This window comes from Trachurus japonicus, chromosome 21 (genome assembly GCF_045865225.1).
Source record: "Trachurus japonicus isolate A0001 chromosome 21, Traja_1.0".
Taxonomy (NCBI): Eukaryota; Metazoa; Chordata; class Actinopteri; order Carangiformes; family Carangidae; genus Trachurus; species Trachurus japonicus.
The window spans coordinates 27,017,256-27,043,966 of record NC_140927.1 but is presented as its reverse complement, the minus strand read 5'-3'; the positions used below and the strand labels follow the sequence as shown (position 1 = coordinate 27,043,966).

Genomic DNA, 26,711 nt, shown 5'->3' with positions numbered 1-26,711 from the left:
TAAGGAACTTCTTAAGAACAACTTAAGAAAGAATCTAAGAAGGTTCTTAAGAAGATATTGGTGAATGAGGCCCATTGTTCTGATGTCGACGTGTCTTTGTTAATATCGTGTAGATGTACATTTTTAACAAGTTTGGAGTGAGAGGTGTGAAGACGTGGGAGTTGATCAGATAAACACACACTCACACACACACACACACACACACACACAGACTGAGACACACACACACACACACATTTCCTGAGGTACCGTCTGTGTGAGGTGAAAGTCTCAGCTCTGCTCCATGTTGACTCTTCACACAGTGAGTCCAGGTCCAGGTCCAGGTTCAGGTTCAGGTTTGACCTCTGTGATGTTTCCAGTTTTAAAATGATGCAGAGACTCAGCGGAGCTCCTCACACACCTCGTCGGACGTACACACACACACACACACACACACACCACTGTGACATAATAGTTTATATGACTCCAGTGTGTGTGTGTTTATAATATTTAATACTGTTAAGAGACGGAGGAAACATCCAGAGCATCTAACACCTGTTAACTGTGTCGGAACAAGTTACTGTACTGATGATGACCCACTTGTGTGTGTGTGTGTGTGTGTGTGTGTGTGTGTGTGTGTGTGTGTGTGTGTGTGCAGACAGCAGCCACAGCAGCAGCAGCACTAAGGGAGAGCGGCTGAGCGCCAAGATGAGGTCACTTCCTGCCTCCAACGAGCCCTACGAGGCGAGCAGCCCCAAAGAACTGGGTGAGTGGAAAGAAAAGCTGATTTCAGTGTTTTCAAACCTGTCACATGTTGATAAGGACGTAAACTACACACTCAGCTCATGTATTTAATATTATTTTACCTTTTATTTGTCTATAAGTAGGACGTGTGTGTGCAGATGAACATGGAGTGGAGATGTTTGGGTGGAGGTGAAGAATAAGATCGAGTGTTTTTTTATTTTTATTTGGCCTGTGTGTGCACTTTGTAGGTGGATGAGGAAATACTCACATATTTTCTGTCTGGTATTCTTGTGTTTAATTTCCTTTACTTTATCGTCCTGGTCTTCATCTTCGTCTTCATCTTCATTGTAGTTGAACAGCACTAAACCAAAACAAATCACAATAAGTAAAACAAAATTCTTCATACAGTCGCTGAGGAACCAAAAAAGAACAAACTGTTCTCACAGTTGTTACATTAGCAGACCTCATAGCATTTATAAACAGTGCATAAGTAAATGTTTATAACAGTTTTTGAAGTAGTTATAAGCCGGTATAAGAGTTTATAATAATATATTTATTAGCAGAACGGATGTTGTAAAATGAAACGTGTCTTCATGTCACTGTAAACAACTGTTGTCCACATGAAGACAAACTGAATGACAGTGACTGTGATGTAAATGGTTTATAAATGACTACAAATACTAAAAAACAGTTTATGATCATCTCAGGGAAACTACGACCTGCAGATTCTTCTCTGACAGATTAACACCTTGTTTCACAGAATGAGTGACAGCAGCTTAAATCTCTCATGTGACCCGGTTCAACATGATCCTGCAAAAATGAAAGATATAGATAAGAAGTGTCACAATATATAAGCCAGAGCTATCGAACTATAAACCACACAGTCCTCCCTGATAACAACTCCTGGCTCCTACACGCAGCTTCTTATGAACCTGCAGAAGGAACCAAAAGAAACTTTTTATATGTTTATATGTTTAAACTTGTATCATAAACAGATGTTATTACTTTGATTATTTCTGTACTTTTTCAATGGATGAGTGTTTTTCAATTGCCGTGTTTCCTACTTTGACTTTAAATTTGAAAACTTCTTCCTCCACTGCTGCTGCTGTGGAAAAAAAAACACATTTGTAGAAACTCTCTGAAAACGTTGGGTCTTTATTATGTCCCAGGCCGTTCTATGATGAGTAAATCTTCTGCTCCTGCTCCGGTGTAGATGCGTCGTACGTTGACCCTCTGGGGCCTCAGGTGGAGCGGCCCAAGACCGGAGCCAAGAAACGTCTGGAAGAGGACGACTTCGCAGATGAGGAGCTGGGAGATGACCTGCTGCCGGAGTAACCGCTGCTGCTGCTGCTGCTGCTGCTGCTGCTGCTGCTGCTGCTGCTGCTGCTGCTGCTGCTCCAACATCTGCTCCAACATCTACTCAGGCTGCAGGGACAGGTCACCGGTTCATCCACTGGGCTCATCGGAGAAGACGTGAACGTTACAGAGCGAGAAGGACGAACACTTTGTCTTCGAGCTGTTTTCTTTCAATGGTTAATGTTCATATATGTCCATTTAGCTCAGGCGCAATGAATCTGAGACAAAACCATCACAATGAGGTGAAAGTGTCGACTTTTAACTTTATCTTAAACCTGTTGCTTCTCATTTTTAATGAAGTGTGGTAGAAATGATCGACAGTTTTATTTATGGACACACTCCTCCTCCTTCTTCCTCCTCAGCTTTAAGTCCTGCTGCACATCACCTCCTCACTTTAAACCCAGTGAGAAACAAACACGTCACTGTCCTGATATGTCTCGGCTGCGGCGCTACTGTGTGTTTCCATATGTGAAGCCTGGTGACCTCCTGGAAAATCCATCAACACACAGTATAGTGCTGTAGAGTTCATGTGATGCATCAGCTGCAGCTCCTGGTGCACTACAGCATTTTGTATGGATTCAAAAAAGAAAGAAAAGAAAAAGAAAAGTTGTATATACGCATATATATTTATTTTGTCTGTTTGTTTCTATTTTCATTATATAAATAAAAAGGAAAAATATTGTAATTATTAAAGAGTTGAGTTGTTTGATTTGCATCTCAGTGACCTGACAGTTATTAATGTGAAAGTTGAACAGCTGTACGAGTTAAAGCAGAAGTAAGGTGAATGTTTGTGTTAAAGCAGAAGTAAGTGATATATTTGTGTTAATCTAAGTCTTAAATAGTTGTATCTTCCGACAGCAATCACTTACATAGAGTGTTTGGTCTGAAACACGGGTCTGTCAGTCACTCTGCTCTGCTCTGAGCCCAGGAGAAAACTTTTATCGTATCCTACAGTTTTTATCCAATGAGGAGAGAGAACGGCATGCAGGGCTGTGTGTGCAGCCAAGGAACGCCGTGAATGTGGCGACGTAGGGACGAGGACTGTTATGGTGCGTTCAAGGAAACTCGTATTTTTCCGACCTGTGAAGTGGTACCAGTTCGATCTGGTACGAGTTCACCGGTCAGAAGTTACGAGTGGCCGTTATAGTGACTTTCACCGGTAAAACAGGTCGGAGAAACACGAGTGGGTTGCCTGGAACGCTACAAAGTCGTAAGTTGTGACTTGAAGCTGTAATTTACGATTTCAAAAGCCGGCCTGGAACGCAGCATTAGCGAAAACGACCGGATCGCTTACTTCTGCTTTAATATAAGTCTTAAATAGTTGTATCTTCCGACAGCAATCACTTCTATAAAGTGTTTGGTCTGAAACACGGGTCTGTCAGTCACTCTGCTCTGCTCTGAGCCCAGGAGAAAACTTTCCTTGTATCCTACAACCTTTATCCAATGAGGAGAGAGAACGGCATAAAGGGGCAGTCCTCTCTGTGTGTGCAGCCAAGGGATGCGCCTGAATGTGGTGACGTAGGGACGAGGGCGGGGGCTGCTAACTCCATCTGCTGACAGGAAGTTAGACAAAACCACCGGATCGCTGACTTCTGCTTTAATGTGAAAAGTTGAACAGCTGTAAGAGTTAAACTCACATTCTGATTTATACATTGAATCTGATCTGAAGTTGTTGTTTTTTGCTTCATGTACAGTAAATCACACTGACAGAACAAAACAGAAACACAACATTAAGTTTCTTTCTTTCCGCCTGTGGTTTCAGTCCAGACTTCAGTCACAGTTTGATCCAGTTTATCTGAGTTTAGACTCTGGTGGTGTGACGCCAGGATTAAATCTGGATTTCCCACTCCCTCGTGGAGGAGGCTGGGCTCTGCTCTGCTCCTCGCTCCACTCCTCCTCGAGCCCGGAGGTTTCTCACTTCAGTCTGACTCCGGACGGACTCGATGCTGCTGGATCACACTGCGCCAAACTGCCTCCATCGGATTTTTACGCACAAGAGAAAAGCCCTCTCCCTTCGGAAACCCCGGAGCAGCAGCAGGTGTGAAACTCCTCCGATCCCCGAGGGGAAACATCATCACTCTCCCGGTGCCAGAAGAAAAATGTTTCCCTGGCAACGCGCCGCCTGCTCCTCGAGGACCGTGGGTCGGTTTCCTGCCGCGGGATTTACAGCTTCACGCGCTCCAACAGCAGCAGCAGCAGCGGCTCACTGGGCTGTGACAGAGGAATCGAACCTGTGATTTCAGCCTCTTTAAGGTCAAATTGACCCAATTTGTTCCTTTCCTCCATCCTTCCTTCTTTCTTTCCACAATCCCTTTTCCCTTCCTTCCTTCCCTTCGTCCTTACTTCTTCCTTCCTCTTTTGATCCAATTGACCTTCCATCTATCTTTCCTTCCTTTCCCCTTTCTTCTTTCCACAATCCCTTTTTCCTCCCTCCCTCCCTTCCTTCCATCCTTCTTCCTTCCTTTTTGACCACATCTTTTCCCTCCCTCCATCTATCTTTCCTTCCTTCTTTCCACAATCCTTTTCCCCTTCCCTCCTCACCTTCGTCCTTACTTCTTCTTCCTTCCTCTTTTGATCCAATTGACCTTCCATCTTTCTCTCCTTCCTTTTCCCCTTCCTTCTTTCCCTTCTTCCTTCCTTAAACAAATCTTTTCCCTCCCTCCATCTATCTCTCCTTCCTTTTCCCCTTCCTTCCTTCTTTCCTACCATCTTTTCTTTTGTCCTTCCTGCCTTCCTTCAACAGGTTTCATAAACTACTTGTGGCTTATAACTTAGAAGTCGATGGCGCGTCGGACCCGCGTCCCCTCCGTCCTCCCCTCCCCCCTCCCCCTCCTCCCCTTCCTCCTCTTCCTCCTCTTCCTCCACCTGGTCCTCCTGTCGCTGCTGGTCCGGCCGGCCGAGGCGAGCCGGGTCCGGAAGAAGGCGACCAGGACGCGGTCGTGCCTGGACCTGCCGGAGGAGCTGCTGGAGCAGATGTTCGGCCGCCTGGCGGTCGGAGTGATGAGCGCCTTCCACCACGCGCTGCAGCTCGAGCCGCAGGAGAAACTGAACCTGAGCTGCCCGAGCGGCGGCAGGAGGAGGAGCCCCCCCCTCCCGGTCAACCTGCTCAGCGTCTCCCCCTGGGCCTACCGGTCAGCACAGCTGGGATGGATGGATGGATGGATGGAGAGAGAGAGAGAGAGAGAGCAAGATGGAGTGAATTATAGAGGGATATATGGAGAGAGTGTGAAAGAGATGGTCGGATGGTAGGAGATCCTGCAGACATGGTAGATAGATAGATAGATAGATAGATAGATAGATAGATAGATAGATAGATAGATAGATAGATAGATAGATAGATACGATAGATAGATAGATAGATAGATAGATAGATAGATAGATAGATAGATAGATAGATAGATAGATAGATAGATAGATAAAAACAAGCCGAATAAGATGCAGAAAAAACAGCATAAAAAGTTCTTATTAACAGAGTGTGCACAGTCTTAAAATATTAAAATAAACACATGAATGCAGTTGATAAATAACGTAGTGTCAAGAAACGGGTAAAAACTCAAAGGTCAGAGATGGAGAATCTAAAATACCAGCAGATTCATTTTTAACTTGTTTTCTTTTGAGCTGCAGGTGGAAGGTACCAAAGAACCACAAGCAGCGACTGGAAAAAGACAAAATAATCCCATTAAATGTGTAAATTAGCTGCAAAATGAAGACGTCATTTAGGAAAACATCTAGGAAGATAGATGGACTTAGCAACAACTAGTGGCAGAGAGAGAGAGAGCAAGATGGAGTGAATTATAGAGGGATATATGGAGAGAGTGTGAAAGAGATGGTCGGATGGTAGGAGATCCTGCAGACATGGATACGGTAGATAGATAGATAGATAGATAGATAGATAGATAGATAGATAGATAGATAGATAGATAGATAGATAGATAGATAGATAGATAGATAGATAGATAGATAGATAGATAGATAGATATGAATAAAAGAAGCAAACAAATACATAACACATGCATGTAGTACACAATCATTCGACTCATACTATTATAAAAACATACATAACATACATAAAAACACATTGAGCATTTTGTGGACAGTAGTATTGCACAAATTGGGGCCTTGGCTGAATATTCAATCCTTTCAGTTCACTAATCAGCTGATTAATCAGATATCTAACAGCTGTGAAAACAAAACATCTGTAAAATATTCCAAATTTCATCAGTTTAACATCTGATTGGTCAAAGAAAACAAAACAAAAAAAGAGGCAGATTTGCAGACTGATTGATTAAAGCTTTTATCACAGAGCTGAACTGAGCTGAATAACACCAGCCAATCAGTGCAATAAATGGGACAACTTGTGCAATAGGCTACTGTCCATAAAAAGCTCGTTTTATGTATGTTATGTAGATATTTTTTTAATAGTATGACTACATGCATGTGTTGTGTATTTGTTTGCATCTTTTATTCAGATGTGGCACAGTGTTTCGTTGTAGGCCTACTCTATCTATCTATCTATCTATCTATCTATCTATCTAACCATCCATCCATTAATCCATCCATCCATCCATCCATCCATCCATCCACACACACTGATTATCAGTAAATTAGAAGGGTTGAATATTCAGCCAAGTTCCCAATTTGTGCAATAATACTGTCAACAAAATGCTCTTTTTAATGCGTTTCCATGTGTGCTATGTACGTTTTTTTTTTATAGTATGAGTATCTATCTATCTATCTATCTATCTATCTATCTATCTATCTATCTATCTATCTATCTATCTATCTATCTATCTATCTATCTATCTATCTATCTATCTATCTATCTATCTATCTATCTAATCTAATCTAATCTAAATGCATCTGTTGACTCCATGTGTGCAGGATCTCCTACCACCCGACCCGCTACCCCCGCTACATCCCGGAGGCCTACTGCCTGTGTGAGGGCTGCCTGCTCGGGCCGTACGGGGCGGAGAGCAGCCGCTACCGCAGCGCGCCGGTCTACGCCCCCTCCGTCATCCTGAAGAGAACCGGGTCCTGCGTGGGGGGCCGCCACTCCTACACCGAGGTGTACGTGTCCGTGGCCGTGGGCTGCACCTGCGTGCCGGCGCCGCTGCTGGGGAAGGAGCGCGACGGCCACGGCAGCAACCAGAGCCTGGAGCGGCCGGGGCCCAAGGCCGGACCCAAGCCGCTCCGGCCCGGCCACAGGAAGGTGTGAGGGAGGATTTAACTACCTGCAGCAGAGTAGAAGAAACCCCAACGAACATCTGGATGATGCATGGAGGGTTTCTGATTCACATCTGGAAACAAACTGAGACATTTACAGTAACTTGATCCTGTTGTTTCAGAGCTCAGTGTGAACAGACACAAGCTGAGATCATGTGACCAAATGTAAAACACCAACTGACAGAAAACTGAATCTGCTCTGTTGACTGAGAAGAAGAGGAAGAAGAAGTCTAAAGAGACAGCAGCAGGAGGCTCAGGTGAAGAGGCCTGTACCTGTACCTGTACCTGTACCTAACCCTGTACCTGTACCTGTACCTGTACCTGTACCTGTACCTGTACCTGTACCTGTACCTGTACCTGTACCTGTACCTGTACCTGTACCTGTACCTAACCCTGTACCTGTACCTGTACCTGTACCTGTACCTGTACCTGTACCTGTACCTAACCCTGTACCTGTACCTGTACCTGTACCTGTACCTGTACCTGTTCAGCCATAGACACGTTTGACTTTGACCTCTGATTCGGGGTCAAGATCATTTAGTTTTATTTTTTCTGAACTTCACCTGTTTCCTCAGAGACAGAAGTTAAAGGGAGATGAATCAGAACATCGTTAATAAACAGTTTGGACCAAACCTTTAAAAAAAAAAAAATCAAACACATGTTGACCAGATTAGTATCAATGAGCTCATCGCTGCTGCTACCTACTGGTGTAAAACAAGAACTGCACCAGGAGGAAACTGAAGCTGCAGCAGACAATGTCGAAAACTAAATGACACTGTCAAAAACTAAAAACTAAAATATGAAATAATCTGAACAACTAAAGAAAACAGAAGATTTTAGAGGGACATTTTGTTTTGAGTTCTATTCAAATATCTCTGATGTTGTGATCAAATGTCAACATTGTGCTCCAGAAAAAGACAAAGACTTTTTCCTGAACCTAATTTCATTATTTAAAACAAAAACCAGTTGACTCTTTTTGTTCTATTAAATGAACAATTATTTCAATTTAAACCGGAACTTTTACCTAAACTGGGTTTATTTTATCGCTTCATGGACAAGAAATCTGAAAGGAAGCAACTTATAATTGCTCTGGTCAACAAAATACAAGCCCATAGCTATAATGAATTTTCAGGATTTGATGTCAATCTTTCAATTAAAACCTGTTTTATCCCAAATTTTAGCTGTTTGTTTGACAGTGAACAAAGAATTCAATGTTTTAAAGGGAGTAAGAAAGAAAGAAACATTCACTGTTATCTTTCCCATTTCTTACATTTATTTTCCATCTTTTTTCTTGAGAAATGAAATGAAACATGTTGGAAAAAAAACAAGATGAGGAGTTGTTAATCTTCTTTTTCCCATTTTCTTTGGCCACACACTCATCAACACGTCTCCTCCCACTCTCATTAGCTTCCTGTTGGTTGTTCCACTTACAGTAGTTGTGATGATAATTTAAAATGTTATTATTATTATCATATGTGATTGTAACTAGTTGGGAATAACCTGAAGTACAGTATGTTTGTCGTCCACACAGTGAATAAACTGATCTGGATTCTCCTTCAATTCCTTTTGTTTTGTCTATAAAATAATAAATAAAATGTCAGAAACGGTGAACAGAAATGCTTTTCCTGAGGTGACGTCTCCATAAAGTTTGCAACACTGAGATATTAAATTAACACAGAGAACAGAGAAAATCAGAGGAGACGAAGCTCTGAACTTTTAGAGTTACAGGACTCGACAAACCGAGACTGAAAAAACGAGCAGGGGCCTCATTTATCATTGTGGATACACCTTTTTTTACGCCATTTTCCCCTCGTTTTGTGCGTACGCACTTTTCTCCGCCAAATTTGGGATCTATCAAGCCAAAACCTGACGGGGAAAAGTGCGGACATTTACACCCATTTTGACCCTGGCGTACCGTGATTTACACCTGTTTTGAGGAACCGGAGGAATTGGCGACACCGTTGCTGAGTCAGAGAACTGCAGTGTGACAGGGAGAGAGGAGCGGAGTACATTTAGAAGAGCACAGAGGATTTTTTTGAAGTAATTGTGGTAGTAGTGGACCGTTGATGCTGGCAATCCAACCCGCTCTATAATAACACTAGGCTCTATGTTAATTGATAAACAGAGCGGATTGAGGATTTTGCTTTTTTGATTAGGCTATATGTGACGTCTGACAAGGATCAAACCATCCAAGTTTAAAAACACACCGGCAGCAGCGCACACTGATCTGCAGCTACTGAGACTGTTATTATTCTGTCACCTGAGTTAACGAGGTGCACGTGTGTTTGGAGCTGATGAGAGAATAAAGACTGAGACAACGTAACGTTAATGGAAAATGACCTAAACCGAGTCCAGTAGAGCTGTAACTGTGTAGTGGAAAGGCGTTCAAAGTAATGGTAACTATCGTGGAAATCCTGCTTTACATTGTTTTAACATCTAGGTGTAAAAAAAAAAAAAGTTTTTCTGGGATAAACGGGCAGATTACATAAGATTCTTCTTCTTTCTGCTCCCTTTTGTTGAGATTTGGGAGGTTTTTGTTTTTATTGTAGCTTATTAAAATGCAAGATCATTTTTCTGAGTGATTTATTGTCCGATGTCAGCGTGTATGTAGTTCCGCTTCTTTCCCCCGTCCTCCGCCCGTTGTCTCCGTTGTCTCTTTGTTGTCACTTTGTAGCCGCTCCACAGAGCACATGGCTAATTAAATATGCACGTGCTGACCATATATAGTTGTATATAGGCGTTCCGGGGGCGGAGTAAGAGGTGTGTTCACGTGTGCACCATTCTTGGGTCCGGTGTGATTTATTGCGGAGAGTTGTGCGTACGCACAGTTTGATTGATCTGAAAAAGGTGTAAATATTTCGGGTGTACACCATTTTCGTCTTTTCGCTGTACGCAAATATTTAGTAGCAGTTTTACACCCTCTTTGATAAATGAGGCCCCTGGTTTCCACGTTCCTCGTCTGTCTTTGAGTCAATAAGTTCATTTGTAACTTCAGTGGTTCTTTTCCCCGTGGTTGTTGAACGTTAGTAAACCTGCGTGACGTGACGTCGTCGCTCTCAGCAGGACAACAGACCGGACGGGTAGTTGACAAAACAGCGAAACTCATTGGACAAGTTTCTGTTGTGTTGGGGCAGAAAGCTGCACTTTGTGACGCCGAGCAGCTCCGAGGCCAGAGGCTCCATGATGGCTCCTGCAGGCGAGACATTGGAGGAATTATCTTTACATATATTTAACACAGAACTTCTTATTTGCTTATGTCATATAAATAAATCAATAATCACTTTCTGTGTAGAAAGATGGAGCGACACTAAAACATCTGGATCGCCCCCTGGTGGCTGAAAAACACTTAGCACAAGATTCTGCACCTTTTTCTCCAATGACTTGTTATTAATTGATCAAAAAATACCAAAAAGAAGATACAATTAATCAATTAATTTGTAGTTCTGTACGATGGCTGAAGAGGACAAACACACTAGGACAAAATAAAATTTCCACGAGCAAAAAAAAACGCTACATAGTTTTTGGTTTAAATGTTTTTTTTGTGCATCTTTTCTGTATAGTTAATGTTTTTGTTTTGACTTCCTGTAGCTTGTTTTTTATAGTATGTTTACATAATTTGTTTTATATTTTCATGTGCGTTTCTCCTACGTAGACCTCGGCTGTGAGTGTGGCCTTGTCAGCCACCGTAGTTTTGAGTTAGTGAGTTGGACATAACATGACACTATGTGCTCTAGAAAACTGTGACTATTTGGTTACATTTAATAGAATTAAAGTAATTAGCGTTACTTTAGAGGTGGATAAATCTTTGATGTCGGTATTTTTTTTAGACGAGTGGACACAGAAGAGTCAAGAAAAACACTAAATACCACATTAGGTGTTTCACAAACTTTTTGCACAAACTGTATCAATCGGCCTATAAGCACCATGATGGACTGGAAAACCAAAAGACATTGAAAACAAACTCTATTTTGGTCACATTTTTATTTAATTAATATGTACATTGATTATTTATTTGTTTTTTTTCATACTCTTTGTGTATGTCATCTATACAGCTACACATATTACCCTTGGTTAAAACAGCATTGTTCTTCTATTGTTAATAAAGAAATTAATAGTTTTTTTTGTTTTTCTTTAACACATATCTTTATTGATTTGGGAACTTGGTACAACATTCGTCCAAAATAATTTGTTAGGTCTTTCAAGTAACTAAACAACTTCCCTCCCTCCGCCCAAAAAGAAACACAATGATACTTTGGCAACTGAAAATAAAGAAAATAACTTATAGCCTAAACATATTTCCCTATGGCTACGATATGTAGGGCTACAGCACTTTACATGTTGCTGCTCTGTGATTGGTCAGACTCTCTGCGTGGCCCCGCCCCCTCCCCGCTCACCTGTGCACAGCAGCACTTTGCCTTTGCTCAGGTAGGTGACGGTCCGCGCCACCTTCCTCAGACACTCCTCGGACAGGTACGGCGGGTCGGCCAGCACCAGGTCGAAGCTGTGCGGCGCCACGGCGACCGGGAGCGCCAGCGGCTCGTTGTAGTCGTAGAAGACGAACTCGTCTCCGTAGGCGGCGAAGCGGCGGTCGAACTCCAGAACCACGGCCGACACCCGGTCCGACCCCGACACCACGGCCTGCTTCAGCTTCTGGTAAACGCTGGGGGCGCTGACACAGGCCACCCTGAGGACACACACACAGTTACACCTTAAAGGGATAGTTCAACATTTTGGCAAATTCGCATAAAGCGGAAGCAGGAAGTAACGTCGCCATGGGTCCTCAATGTGGAAAAAGTCTCCATGTAAGTGAACGGGAGTCAAAGGCTGTGTTCGAAATCCCCCACTCACTCACTCCCTATCCACTACATCATGTATATGATATAGTGGACTACATCATGTACACGATGTAGGGAACGACGGGAGGAGAAATCGGACACTAGACGGTAATTTTCTGGACGTGGTTGCGTCAGCTGATGCGCCAGGTGTTAGCGTGTTAGCGTGTTAGCCTACTGCTGTGACGGAAGCAGACGCGCCGAGAATCATGTAAACAAACCATGGATGTATGAAACAAACCGGACATATAAAATAAAATAATAAAAACCAGACTCTTGCGGGAACATTTTAGGATGTGATTCTGTGTGGTTGTGTTACTCTACAATAAACTGTTGAAATATCGGGAGTTTGGTTTGGTAAACTGCTGTTGTGTGTCCTGACCGTGAGCCGTTAGCGGCTCTGTGGCTATTAGCTTAGCTCGTCAGATCGTATTTCCTCCATATTCTACTACAGTTTCTGTATTAGATTGATTTAACGCTGCCTGTTAATGTTGGGATGCTGCTGCCCAACTCCTGCTGCTCAGGCAAACGGAGCCAAGGCAAATACGTCTGAGGAGTTTTTTTGGTAAATTGCCTAAATAAATCCTAGCTAACATGCTAATTAGCTTCCTCTTCTTCTCTGGCAAAACACGACCGCATTGCATTGTGGGATACGGGAGTAGAAAGTAGTGTACATCGCTTGTTCACTCAGTTTCGCGGTGCATTGTGGGTGTTTTGTCATCCACTACATAGTGGATGAAATTAATCGCGGAGAATTCGAACAACACTACAAAATGGTGAACACACTATAGAGTTAGTTACTACATCCGTGATAGGGGGAGATTTACTACACAGTCAAAGTTTTATTTCGTGATCCGATTGAATTGAGAAAAACTGAGAAAAAAAATATGACCTCTACCTGTTTAAGGTAACGAACCTACTGCTATGACTATAGAGAGCCGAAGCAGAAGCAGGAAGTAACGGCGCCATGGGACCTCAATTTGGAAAAAGTCTCCATGTGAGTGAACGGGAGTCAAAGTTTTATTTCGTGATCCGACTAAATTGTGTCGTGAGAAAAAACCATTGCGTTTCATGCCAAGAAATCAGCAGTTTGTTGTAAAACTATTGTAAAATAAAATTCAGAAGAATCCATAACCAGAGAGAGAGAGAGACCATAACAGAAAGACTCACGGTGGCGTAGGTGACGTCACCATGGCGACCACATGCCGCCCTTTCCCGTGTCAGTTGGTGATGTATTTTTTGTGGGACACAGATCTGTAGTCCTAGAGCGTCTTCACACTAAATACATTCTTCTGTTGCCGTTTTATGATAAACTGCTGATTTCTCTTCATGAAACGTGATGTTTTAAATTATCGGTGCATGTTGTTCTATTCTATTCTATCCACCTTTTTCCGAACGTCAAAAACGTAGCCTGTTTTGCCGGTTTTGCTCTTCCGGTGGAATTTTATGTTTACGTTTCCATGGTTTCGGTAGTCGCGGTAAATGCATGGATTTTTTTTTTTTTTCAATGAAAATCTGTAAAACGCATGGATCATCACAGCAGCTTTTAACAGTTGATATCGCACAAATTAAATATCCGTGTTAAAAGCCAGCGCTAATAGATCCATGCGTTTACCGCAACTATGACAACGACTGAAAACCATGGAAACGTAAACGTACAATTCCACCAGAAGTGCAAAACTGGCTTCCGGTTTCGACCGTAGATGACGTTTGGAAACTTGTGGATTCTATTCTATTCTATTCTATTCTATTCTATTCTATTCTATTCTATTCTACGTAAACCAAAGTGAGTTAGTGACATTTGCATTAAAAAAACAAAAGATGTCGTCTTGACTGGCCTTGAGAAAAAAGAACCGGTTATGGACAGAAAGAGCTTGAGTTTGTGGAGCTGTAAAACAACCTTCAAATAAATTAATTGTTGTTAAGAAAATGAAGTTTGTAAAGATTATTTGTATTTGCAGAAAAATGAAAAAGTGTTGAATTAAGTTTGATGGTTTCAAAGTTACACAGATTATACGAAGAAGAGAAAACTCAGCACTCAAAGTTCCCACACAGTGAGTGACCCTGAAGTTACAGGTGTGAACCTTGACCCTGTAACTGTGTGTGTGAAAGATGGAAAGTTTTGGCAATAACAACAACTTGGGATGAAGATGTAATATAGTTGAATGTTTTTTTTCTTTGGGTTGCTATAGAGTGAGTTACTTCATCATTTATTGATTTGAGTTACGATATGAATTGATGGTGCGTGTATTAAAAGTTGAGAGATATGTAGTATGCACATACTGATTATATGTTTTGATCTGTTTCTGTCGTTAGATGTGTGTTTTGTTGTAGTTTTATGTTTTGTGTGTGTGTGTTTTGTTGTAGTTTTATGTTTTGTGTGTGTGTGTTTTGTTGTAGTTTTATGTTTTGTGTGTGTGTGTGTTTTGTTGTAGTTTTATGTTTTGTGTGTGTGTGTTCTCACCTGCCTCCTTCTCCAGCTTCTCGTACGACCTCCTCTGCTAACTGAGTCGCTGTTTCATCACTGTACCAGAACTGACTCATACTCTGGTGAACACACACACACACACACACACACACACACACACACACACACACACACACACATTAGACATTAAAGGGATAGTTCAACATTTTGGCAAATTGACCCATTGCCATTATCCCTATAGTCATAGCAGTAGGTTCGTTACCTTTAATTGTCGGTGCAAGCTATTTTTAGAACGGCGGAGCAGAGCCGTGAGCTGCTCAGAGCTACGCTACGGAGGCTAATGGGATTTCTTGGTTTCCCTCATCAAACTCATCAAATACACAATCCAACAACTCCACAACGCTCTGGTGGACAAGTTGTGAGCTGCACATTCACCACGCTATGAGATAATAACACAACGTTACCACACAGAGTTGTTTCAGAGGGAAATACAGAGACTGTTGATGAAAAACTGTCCCTGAAGGCAACGTGCATCAGTGGTTTTGCATGAATTTCCCTCTAAAACAACTCTGTGTGGTAACGTTGTGTTATTATCTCGTAGCGTGGTGAATGTGCAGCTCACAACTTGTCCACCAGAGCGTTGTGGAGTTGTTGGATTGTGTATTTGATGAGTTTGATGAGGGAAACCAAGAAATCCCATAATGAGCCTCCGTAGCGTAGCTCTGAGCAGCTCACAGCTCTGCTCCACCGTTCTAAAAATAGCTTGCAACGACAATTAAAGGTAATGAACCTACTGCTATGACTATAGGGATTATGGCAATGGGCCAATTTGCCAAAATGTTGAACTATCCCTGTAGCAACCAATAACGTAATATTGGCCATTTTAAATGTAATAAAGCCAATAATGTAATAACGTGCCAATAATGTAATAAAACTTTTGAGCCAATAACGTAATAACTTTTGGCCAATAACGTAATAAGTTATTACATTATTGGCTGGTAATGACTGGTGTCGATAATGTACTGTAATAATACATAAATATTTTTGCAGTTCTTGTGCAGTTTGCTAATCAAAAATAGGTGAGTGGATGACTACCCTATAACCCTAACCCTTGGACAAATGATGGCTAAATATGTTAATTTAAAAAAAAATCAATGGTAAAATCAAATCAACGCCATTGCTCCTCCGAGCCATGCTGGAACTATCACATTTAACATGACCTATTCCCAATGGTTTGTCTGAGGCAGGAAGTTCTACATGACTGAAACATAAACTGGCTGACAGACACCATTCAATACACAAGTTAGGTTATGTTTTGGAGGTTGTTGATAGCCTACAATGCTTACTTCTTCTGTTTGCAAACATATCATTAAGCATGGTAGAAGTGAGAGAGAGAGGTGAAAGATAGTACACATCTTGGATGAATAAATATGACGACTATGTCATCCGCTTACCTATTTTTGATTAGCAAACTGCACAAAACTGCCTTTTATTTCCAAGAACTGCAGTCATATTTATGTATTATTACATTATCGGCACCAGTGTCAAAGGTTTTTTTAATACTAGGCCAATAACGTAATTACCAGCCAATAATGTAATAACTTATTACATTATTGGCAAAATGTTATTACGTTATTGGCTCAAAAGTTTTATTACATTATTGGCACTTTATTACATTATTGGCTTTATTACATTTAAAATGGCCAAAATTATTACGTTATTGGCTGTTATTACGTTATTGGTTGCTACAATCCCTTTAACACAGGGGTGCCCAAATTCTTCTCAGTGAAGGGCCAAAAACTAATCGGGGTGGAGGGTCGCGGGCCAAAATTAAACATTCAAATTAAATATGCCTATAACATATGTTAATTGTGCAAAATAAACACTCATACAAAGTATTTTTTAAATAACACTATTGATTATTGTGTTTCACTGTTAAACAGGGCTCCAGACTGCCCCTAAATGGGGGCATTTTGCCCCAAAAATTTGGGACTGTGCAAGTAAATTTTTCATCTACTTGTGCACATGTGCAACCAGTGAAGTTGCCTGTCTTTTGTTTTGTAATGCTGGTGAAACATGGAAGGGGAGACTCAAAAAATCTGATGTTTGTCATTACAGGAGGCAGGTCAATGTGTGTGAGTATTGTGAATACTTGCCCTGCAAATCAATTTACAAGTGTGTTCCCCTAAATTTCCTTCTTGCTCTCCTAAAATTTTAAGTTCGGAGCCACTGTGCTCCTAGTGAAAGATGTTAGTGTGGAGCCCTGCTGTTAAAACAAAGCAAAGTTACTGGTAGCTACTCTGATAGAGAATTTTCTGCTACTTGTGTCGTCCCCAGAAAAGCAGAGTAGCATCATGTGGATTTGTTGCCGTTGCCCAGTCAGCTAATGCCCAGTCTCCCTGCTCCTCTCACACACACACAGCGCCCTGTGTTGGGGGCTGCACAGCCGGCAAGCCCCCAACACCCAAATTGGGCAGCCCTGCTTTAACATATCCTCCTGTTTTTCTCCGTCACCACTGAACATGACATCGTGGACTCACCCAGTCCTCCTCCACCGCCCCCACAGCAAACTGGTCTGACGGAGTCCCGGTCTGATCCGGACCCGTCCCGGTCTCGTTGTAGAACTCCAGCAGAGCAGCGAGGGTGTGAGTGGACAGCGCGGGAACGTCATCGTCACTGTCACTCATGGCCGATGGAGGAGAGGAAGAGGATGATGATGATGAGGAGGAGGAGGAGAGCAGGTGCTTTAGAGAGGAAGAAGCTGCAGAAAACCTGAAAATAAAGGAAAAGAAGAAAGACACTGTTTTCACTGATGATGGTAATATCTCCTTTTATATTCATGATTAACTACAGCGGCATAAAAAATCGTTCCCTTCTTTTTCAGGGATTCTTTAATTGATAAGTCTATAATAATAATAATAATAATAGTTTATTTATAAATAATAAACTAATAATGTAACGAAAATAAAGTTGTAACATTCAAAGTAAAAGCATGACGTGTCAGGAAAAAGGTTACAGCATTGTGAGAATAAAGTTGTAATTAGTTCACATGTTTTAGAGGGAAAGTGTCACAAATAAGGAGAAATTTCAGCTTTTGCCTCTTAATTCATCATGATTATCATTATCATCACAAAAAATATGATCTGACAACAGAACAGACTCAGTTTCATACCCTACTTCATTAGTTAGTAATAAGTATGCTTGTTCTTGCAATAAAACGACTCTAATCCCATAAAATGGAATGAATAAACTTATTTCTAACGTGTCTCAATTAAAATATATTGTATATATTAAAAATAAAAATATAAGTTTCATCAAATCATAATATACACTCAAGTTCATAAAAGGAGTAGGAAGAAGTATGCACTTTTTTTCTCATCATGGTTTCTATATAATATAGGCTACTACATAAATATAATGTATATAATAAGTATATACCTACTATAAAACTATATAAAACATATAGCTATATGCTGCATAAATATCCATATAAACGTGTAATATACATATAGGCCTAGGCTATACTACTTTAATCCACTAGTTAGGATTTTATTCTCACAGTTTTAGTTCATATGCTGCTGAATATTCATGTTTTATTATGAACACTGTTGATGAACTGACCCTTTACTGTTGCAGCTTGGTTGTTTTAATTTATTCTGCTCACACGTGTGTAGGCTACAGATACTACAACAACAACAACAACAACAACAACAACAACAACAACAACAACAACAACAACAGCAGCAGCAACAACAACAACAACAACATCATCATCATCGGGCATCGACACAAAATAAAACACGTGACCCGCTGCTGCTGCTGCTGATCGAAGTCTTCATTGATCAGTTCGGTGAGAAAGGGAACAAACCTGATCAGACACCGGCGGCTCCGCGCGGTGACATGTTGTCTCCACCGAGGAGGAGGAGGAGGAGGAGGAGGAGGAGGAGGAGGAGGAGGAGGAGGAGCAGGAGACGTGACTCACAGGCCGCCATGTTGGGTCAGACTCTGGCTGCAGCAGATGGTGATTCAGTCATCTGCACTAAAAAAAACTATTCATACATCTGTGAAATTTGGTCCATAAATAGATAGCCTATTACTTTTGCTATTTGCATAATGTTACTAGTGTTACTTTCATAGAAAAGAAAAGTATATGATTAAAATGATTCCTGATTTTCAGTATGCAGTATCATAACCACATTCCTGACGTTCATAACAAACCAAACCTGTTTGAAAATCGGTCAGAAACTGAGCGAGTAGAACATCATGCAGCACCGAGGGAGAGAGCAGACTGAGCCAAGATGGCGGCCGTGTGGCGACGCAGTTTCACTGGGCAGCTGTCAGCTGTTCATGGTTGTTGTGTTACCATGTGATAAGTCGCGGGGTGATGGCGTAGGTACAGAAAGTTTACGGCCCTCGTGGAGGGACAAAACACTCCAAGTGTCTACAAACAAAAGATAAATATTCTGAAAATAAAATAAAATCTGATTATTAAAAATAAGGAAAGAAATTTTTTCCTAGAATCAAAACGTTACTCACTAAAAATATTAACTTTTCTGGGCTAATAGGCTACTTTAATTTTTCTTTCTTTTTTACATGATAATGAACATTTAAATGTAATCATCATGAATTATACAATTCATGTCACTTATGGAAAGTTTCTCTGGGACTCAATAAAAATTCACACTGAATAAAAAAGTATTTCCAATACATGATTACTGACTTGTAATAACATTTGGAATTTACAATATAGATTCTATATTTCTATGTGCAATGAAACTAGGGAAATACACCTAAGTTTCACTCAACCAATCACCTCATTTTCATCAGCAAATACTGATTTTATGTATTAAAACGTGGAATGGAAAGCTAATATTAAAGTTTGTTTGCATCTCAGTGTCTGAGATGGAATTAGTATATATATAGTTAGTATTAAATGTAATTATCATATCGACATATATAACTATACATAATAATACATCAGCTCCCTGTGGGCTGTAAAACGCATATCATATATTGTGAAGCATAAAAACTGTAGGTAAAAATAATCAAACACTGAAGCTGTGGAAAACTTTGGTCTCAAACTCTACAGTTTGATTTTCTCTGCTGATCCAAACTAAATACTAAAATTCATTTTTGAGTCATTCCAAAATTAATGAATGAACCCTCTTGTAAACTCGTCTTAAACTGTGACACAGATATAAACACACCGGCACAGAGGAAACTTCACAACAAACCCATTTGTGTGTGTTTTTTTTCGTGTCACTGGTGCAGACAGTGACTGGTCCTAACACTGTGTGATTAAAAGTATAATCAATAACTTTATTCATTACTAAAGTAGACAAAAGACATTACAAACAGACGAGACACATGTTCAGGAAAAATGCAGAGGCCAGAACATTTTATACAATAAGTTTATGTACACTTTTACACTTCATTAACAAAAACAGCCGCTCTACAATAACCAGGATAATAGTGCTGTGAACCAGGAGGAGGAATCTGTCTCCAACATAATAATAATAATAATAATAATAATAATAATGCATCAACAAGTGGCTCTGCTCCTTTTTTTTTTATATATATATATATTTGGTTTGTTATTGCTCGTCCTTCAACTCCAACAGTCTGTGTGTGGATCCAGTGTGTGCTGAAGAGTGATGTGGTGGATGTGCTGCTGCTGCTGCTGCTGCTGCTGCTGCTGCTGTAGAAAAAGAAACAAAACAAAAAAACACAACTAGTGAAATTAACTCTGCTAAAGTTTAGAGGCCGGTCGCTCTGACGGGCCTTCGTCTGTCCAGGAGGAGGGTTGCTGCGGCGACGGCAACGGCGGCGTCGGCGTCCAAAAGAGTCAAACTCCGCCTTGGGCCTGAAACTCAGACGTGTTGAAGTCGTGCGGCTCTTCCTGCCGTCGACGGGCGTATAAAAACATTTCAGTCTGTTTTCTCTCTTTTCTCTTTTTTTGTGTCTTTGAACAAACATTTCTCATGGTTTCTGCTCTGAAAACATTTTATATATATATTTATAATATATATATATATTTAATTTTATGTATATATATTTACACCCTTTAGTGAAATGCAAATCAGATTTTGGTTTTTCTGTCATCGCCAACAATCAAACGAACAAACAACGAACAATGAACGAACAAACAAACAAACAAACGCCCTCCTGTGCCGTGTGTGTGTGTGGGGGGGCGGCTGTAGTCATACCTTTGTTGTCACGGCAACATACGTGCTAAGTGTGTGTGTGTGTGTGTGTGTGTGTGTGTGTGTGTGTGTTTTGTTTTGGCGAATGGCAGGCACAGTCGACGTGTGTTGTCAGTTGATGTACGACACACACACACACACACACCAATCAACAAAACAAAGGCACTCTGGGAAGGATTGGGGCGACGTGTGTGTGTGTGTGTGTGTGTGTGTGTGTGTGTGTGTGACCCGCTGACACCTACGTCTATAAACCCTCACACTGGAAAAATGTCTTCGCTTCATTTCAATAACAGCAAACTGTTTTACCCTGTCTGTCTGTGTGAGTGTGTGTCTCTGTGTGTGTGTGTGTGAGTGTGTGTGTGGCCTCCAGGCACATGAGGAGGGGGGTCGGGGGGGTCGGGGGGGTCAGGGGGGTCGGGGGGGTCGGGGGGAGGGGGAGGGGGGCTGCTCCGCCTCTCGTTGGGCCGGAGAAACAAAACGAGGAAGTCGAACAAAACCCCGTCGAGGTCGACATTCAGCCATGAGATGAATCTTCCCCAGCGGGAGCAGAGACAGACAGACAGACAGACAGACAGACAGACAGACAGACAGACAGACAGACAGACAGACAGACAGACAGACAGACAGACAGACAGACAGACAGACAGACAGACAGACAGACAGACAGACGCGTCCTCGTCGTCTCTACCCAGAGTTCATAGGGGCGAAGTCAGGTTGGCGAGGAAGGGGAGGGGGGAGCGGCCGAGTCTTCGATTGGTTTGCTTTTCAAGAACAAATGGAGCCTTGTTGTGGTGGTGGTGGTGGTGGTGGTGGTCGGTGGTGGTGGTGGTGGTGGTGGTGGTGGTGGTGGTGGTGGGTCGGTGGGTCGGTGGTGGTGGTGGTGGTGGTGGTGTGGTGGTGGTGGTGGTGGTGGTTGGTCGGTGGGTCGGTGGGTGGGTGGGTCGGAGGTTATTTGACGCAGAGCAGTCCGCCCACGTTGGCCACGAACTCCTCCAGGCTCTTGAGGAAGGCCACCTTCTGCTTGCGGTCCATGGTGGGCGGCGTGCTGCTGGCCGTCAGCTTGTTGAAGGCGTCGGCCAGCCGCTGGTAGATGACGGCGTCTCGCTGAGAGGACAGCAGCGTCTCCACCAGCTCCGAGTACTCGGCCTGACGGAGGAGAGACAGGACGGATAAACTCATGATTAAAGGGATAGTTCACCCTAGAATGATATTTCGCTCATTATCTCCTCCCCCTCATGTTGACTAAGGGCTGGAAGAAGTTTCAGAGTCCTCCGTCCCTTCTCTGAGTTACAGGGGGTCTCGGCATAGCAGTGCATGTCCATATAACGGTTGTAAAGGGACACCAGAGCTCTTCGTAAAAAAACACACACAAAAAAACATCCAAATACCTCCATGCTGCTCGTATGTAAGCTCCTCTTCCTGGTCCGTCCAAATCTCGCGTGATTTGCGCCGGCGTCAGTGCGGTTACTGCGAATCACGCGAGATTTGGACGGACCAGGAAGAAGAGCTTTGAGAAGCTTCCGCTACAAACAAGCTTAAAATATAGACTTATTTAATTTTTTTCGGGACAATTACGCAATTTGGGGCTTCAGCACAAGACGGACATTACATACGAGCAGCATGGAGGTATTTGGATGTTTTTTTGTGTGTGTTTTTTTACGAAGAGCTCTGGTGTCCCTTTGCAACCGTTATATGGACATGCACTGCTACGCCAAGACCCCCTGTAACTCAGAGAAGGGACGGTGGACTCTGAAAGTTCTTCCAGCCACAGCACGGTAACACTTTGTCATAAGTACACACTATTAAGCATTAGTTCAGCTTTAAATACTGAATTCATCAATTAGAACACATGAATACTCATTAGTATGTAGTTTATATTTTACTCATCATTGATAAGCACTAACTGTATTTATAAACTACATACTAATGAGTATTAGGGCTGCAACTAACGATTATTCTCATTATCGATTCATCTGTTGATAATTCAAACGATTAATCGAGTAGTTGTTTAGTCAATGAAATGTTTAACAAATGTTGAAAAACATCAATCAGTGTTTCTCAAACCACCAGACGACATCGTCCTCAAATGTTTTGTTTTGTCCACAAACCAAAGAGAGACTCAGTTTATTGTCATAAAGGAACAACAAATAACTACTCAAACCGATTATACGGTTATCAAAATAGTTTAATTTAATCAATTATTGTTCAATTAGTCAATTAATTGTTGCAGCTCTTATGAGTATTCATGCTTTATAAATATGAACTCAGTATTTATTAAAGCTTAACTAATGCCTAATAGTAGCTATGTACTTATTATAAAGCTGGTTGCATAGTGGATTAAAAGCAGCTATTTTTCTTTTTTCATTTTCAATTTGATCAAAATGAGCATGTTGTATGTGTTTATATTTTTAAATTCTTTATATATCATCACAGATTCTGAAGTCTGTGATGCTGCTAAACTGAACCGCCCCTCCGTTGTCTGAAGTCTGATTTGTTTTCACTATAACAGATATAAATCACTATTTCATGATGAAAGAGAGAATAAAAGACCTTATAAAGTCAAGTCTTTAGGTTTTATAGATGATGATTGAGTTCAGAAAGCATCTCTTGTTCATAACGGCTCTGTAATAACAGATAATCTGCAGTAAAGAGCTTCGTTACATCATTTAATGAACAAACAAGTGACTGTGGAGCTGCGTTTGTTCAGACCTGACACCAGAGGGCGTCTGGACTCAGTTAACGTTCGTCCTGTTTCTCTGTGGCTTCGGTTTGATCAACGTTCAGTTATATAAATATATATAAAGTTACAGTTACAGATAAAGTTACAGTTACACACACACACACACACACACACCTGGTGCAGGCACACGAGTGTGTAAAGAGCTTCTCCTGCTGCCACCGTCATCTCTGTGTTGTGTTTCTGCAGGACCAGCATGTCAAACACCAGCTGAGGAGGAGGAGGAGGAGGAGGGGGAGGAGGAGGAGGAGGAGGGAGAGGAGGGGGAGGAAGAGGAGGAAGAGGAGGAGGAGGAGGAAGAGGAGGGAGAGAGGAAGAGGAAGAGGAGGAAGAGGGAGAGAGGAGGAAGAGGAGGAGGAGGAAGAAGAAGAAGAGGAGGAGGAAGAAGAGGAGGAGGAGGGAGAGAGGAGGAAGAAGAGGAGGAGGAAGAAGAGGAGGAGGAGGGAGAGAGGAGGAAGAGGAGGAAGAAGAAGAAGAGGGAGAGAGGAGGAAGAAGAGGAGGAGGAAGAAGAGGAGGAGGAAGAGGAGGAAGAGGAGGAGGAGGAAGAAGAGGAGGAGGAGGAGGAGGAGGAAGAAGAAGAGGAGGAAGAGGAGGAAGAGGAAGAAGAAGAGGAGGAGGAGGAGGAAGAAGAAGAGGAGGGAGAGAGGAGGAGGAGGAGGAAGAGGGAGAGAGGAGGAAGAAGAAGAGGAGGAAGAGGGAGAGAGGAGAGTAGAAAGGATTTATTTGAAAGAACAAAAACAACTGCTGAGTTACAATTCAGGGTCATCCATCCATCTCTCTTTCTCACACACACACACACACACACACACACACACACACACACACACACACACACACACACACACACACACACACACACACACACACACACACACACACCAGTCTCTATGAATCCCTTCATCTCTCTCTCTCTCTCTCTCCTCCACCTCTCTCTCTCTCTCATCCCTCCATCCTACCTTGAGGAAGTGTCGGGTGGCGATGAACAGCGGCGTGTCCTTCTCCTGGTTCTTGGCGCATTGTTCAGCCAGAGGAGACAAAGCCTCCAGACACAGCTGACTGATCTCTGAGCTCATCCTGGACGCACACACACACGTTAAGGAGCAAAACACACACCAACACACACACAATGAAAAACGAAAAACAAATGTCTTTTTATAGGCGGGTGCATATATGAAAAAAAAACACCTAACCCTAAAAAAATTCTAACAAAAGGTTTCTCAGCTGTTTTTTATAGTATTAGATGTCCTTAATAACATACTAAAAGTTTATCAAAGTTTGACCACTAGAAAGGTGTCATTTTCAAGATGGCGTCCAAGATGGATAGGAAGCCTGAGGAGACACCACAGGTGAATAGGGTAAAATTTTTAACTAACAGATATCACCATGAAACTTCCCAAGTTTATCACTTACATTAAGACAAATATTTTTTGTATTACAAGTTTTGTCAAATTGTATGTTTAAATATGTAAATGAGGCAATGTCTCATTAAATATGCGCTAATTTGCATACATTTCCAGAACCGAAATCTGAACAATGGATAAAGCCACTTTCAAAATTCTTGTTTTATTTTGTTGACATACTAGAGTCAGAAGTTTTTACAGAGGGGATTTTGGATATCTCTCTTTATCACTCTGTAAATGAGAAAATACTGTCACCAGCCCTAAAAATTCAAGTTGGTCGTGTTTTTAGGAGTAAAATGTTGTATAAATCAGGCTATGAATGATATATCAACAATCCCCTCTGTAAAAACCTTCAGAATATAGAAAGGGATCAAACTGGAAGGTTTGGTGTCTGTAAGTGCTGCTGAAGTGGAGATTTCGGGCTCTTATACAACATTTTACTCCGAAAAACACGATGATAATTGAATTTTTAGGGCTGCTAGTATTTTCTCATTTACAGAGTGATAAAAGAGAGATATCCAAAATCCCCTCTGTAAAAACTTCTGACTCTAGTATGTCAACAAAATAAAACAAGAATTTTGAAAGTGGCTTTTATCCATTGTTCAGATTTCGGTTCTGGAAATTAGCGCATATTTAATGAGATATTGCCTAATTTACATATTTAAACATACAATTTGACAAAACTTGTAATACAAAAAATATTTGTCTTAATGTAAGTGATAAACTTGGGAGGTTTCATGGTGATATCTGTTAGTCAAAAATTTTACCCTATTCACCTGTGGTGTCTCCCCAGGCTTCCTATCCATCTTGGACGCCATCTTGAAAATAACACCTTTCTAGTGGCCAAATTTTGGTAAACTTTTAGTATGTTATTAAGGACATCTAATACTATAAAAAACAGCTGAGAAACCTTTTGTTAGAATTTTTTTAGGGTTAGGTGTTTTTTTTTCATATATGCATCCGCCTATTAAGTAACATAGTGTTTTAGATGAGAGGATACGAGGTCATGCCGAGCTCCAGGGAGAACATGAGGCTCTTGAAGAGATCTTCAGGCAGCTGAGGGATCTTCTCAGGGAAGATCTCACAGATGAAGGTGATGAGCTTGTAGTACTGGTTGCACAGCGACGGGAACTGGAGGGACGAGGACGGGGAGGAGGATCAGTGTGAGACGCCACAAAAACACAAAGAAACAAAACAAAAACACAAATCCAGAGGGCTGTACTGCGAAGCCAGTTTAGTGGGTTAGCGAGGTATGTTGAGCACCAGGTTATGTTCAGAGTTTCATCCTAAAATCGGCTATAAAAGCGCCGCTTTACTTTGAAAGTCCAGTGGAGCTGGATCAGAACGGAGCGTTTGTATGGACGGAGAGATCGCGCTGATCCGCTGCTGTTGACTTTCTCTCTGAGCGTCTTCGCCTACAGATGTTCAGCTGAGGGAATACGCAGCTCACCTGTTGATCCAACTTGCGTCAGGAGCTCATTATAGTATATTAAGCTATATATTTCACTTTTATCACTTTTTCACCACTGAAAGAAGTTGTGCGCTCGCAGCAGGACAGATAATCAGATGGATAATCGGTAAAGTTAATAATTTCACTTTGATGTGGCCAAGAATAAACTATTTTTAATGTTTCACCTCTGTTATATGGCAGTGTTGCTCAAACGCAAACCTTGAATACGCTATTTTATTTTTTAAGGGTCTTTGTATTGTCTTTGGAATATGAGATCGTACAGCACCTAAAAAACCCCGGCTGTGATCAGGCTTTTTTGTATCGCTCATCCTCTCTCCTCTCTCTCACAAACTGCTCC

At 41.7% G+C, this 26,711-nt stretch overlaps 4 protein-coding genes across 8 annotated transcripts in view; 2 read left to right on the top strand and 2 right to left on the bottom strand.

The window, feature by feature from the left end:
* ift88 (intraflagellar transport 88 homolog) overlaps positions 1–2,669 on the top strand; it is a 29,222-nt gene extending 26,553 nt beyond the window's left edge. For all 5 annotated transcript variants that reach the window (XM_085766045.1, XM_085766044.1, XM_085766041.1 and 2 more), the window contains 2 exons: positions 638–745; positions 1,937–2,669. In XM_085766045.1, the coding sequence (XP_085622171.1) occupies positions 638–745; positions 1,937–2,058 (230 nt within the window). In that variant the 3' untranslated portion in view covers positions 2,059–2,669. The remainder of the gene's footprint in view (positions 1–637; positions 746–1,936) is intronic.
* A 2,191-nt stretch (positions 2,670–4,860) lies between these two features.
* Positions 4,861–7,575, top strand: il17d (interleukin 17d). Its single transcript, XM_085764347.1, has 2 exons — positions 4,861–5,210; positions 6,961–7,575. Exons 1-2 carry the CDS (start codon positions 4,861–4,863, stop codon positions 7,292–7,294), a joined length of 684 nt encoding a protein of 227 aa, XP_085620473.1. The 3' UTR covers positions 7,295–7,575.
* Positions 7,576–9,808: 2,233 nt separating this feature from the next.
* Positions 9,809–18,494, bottom strand: eef1akmt1 (EEF1A lysine methyltransferase 1). The gene is made up of 5 exons (XM_085766056.1): positions 18,431–18,494; positions 17,103–17,334; positions 14,599–14,681; positions 11,697–11,986; positions 9,809–10,492 (listed from the first exon to the last, which is right to left on the bottom strand). The coding sequence occupies exons 2-5, from the start codon at positions 17,247–17,249 to the stop codon at positions 10,359–10,361; spliced, it is 654 nt and encodes a 217-aa protein (XP_085622182.1). The 5' UTR covers positions 17,250–17,334; positions 18,431–18,494; the 3' UTR covers positions 9,809–10,358.
* A 3,200-nt stretch (positions 18,495–21,694) lies between these two features.
* The window catches only part of xpo4 (exportin 4), a 76,727-nt gene continuing 71,710 nt past the window's right edge, over positions 21,695–26,711 (bottom strand). The window contains exons 21-24 of the mRNA XM_085766059.1: positions 25,904–26,034; positions 24,460–24,577; positions 23,620–23,712; positions 21,695–21,911 (exon numbers count right to left, since the gene is read on the bottom strand). Coding sequence (XP_085622185.1) covers positions 21,714–21,911; positions 23,620–23,712; positions 24,460–24,577; positions 25,904–26,034 — 540 coding nt within the window. The 3' untranslated portion in view covers positions 21,695–21,713. The remainder of the gene's footprint in view (positions 21,912–23,619; positions 23,713–24,459; positions 24,578–25,903; positions 26,035–26,711) is intronic.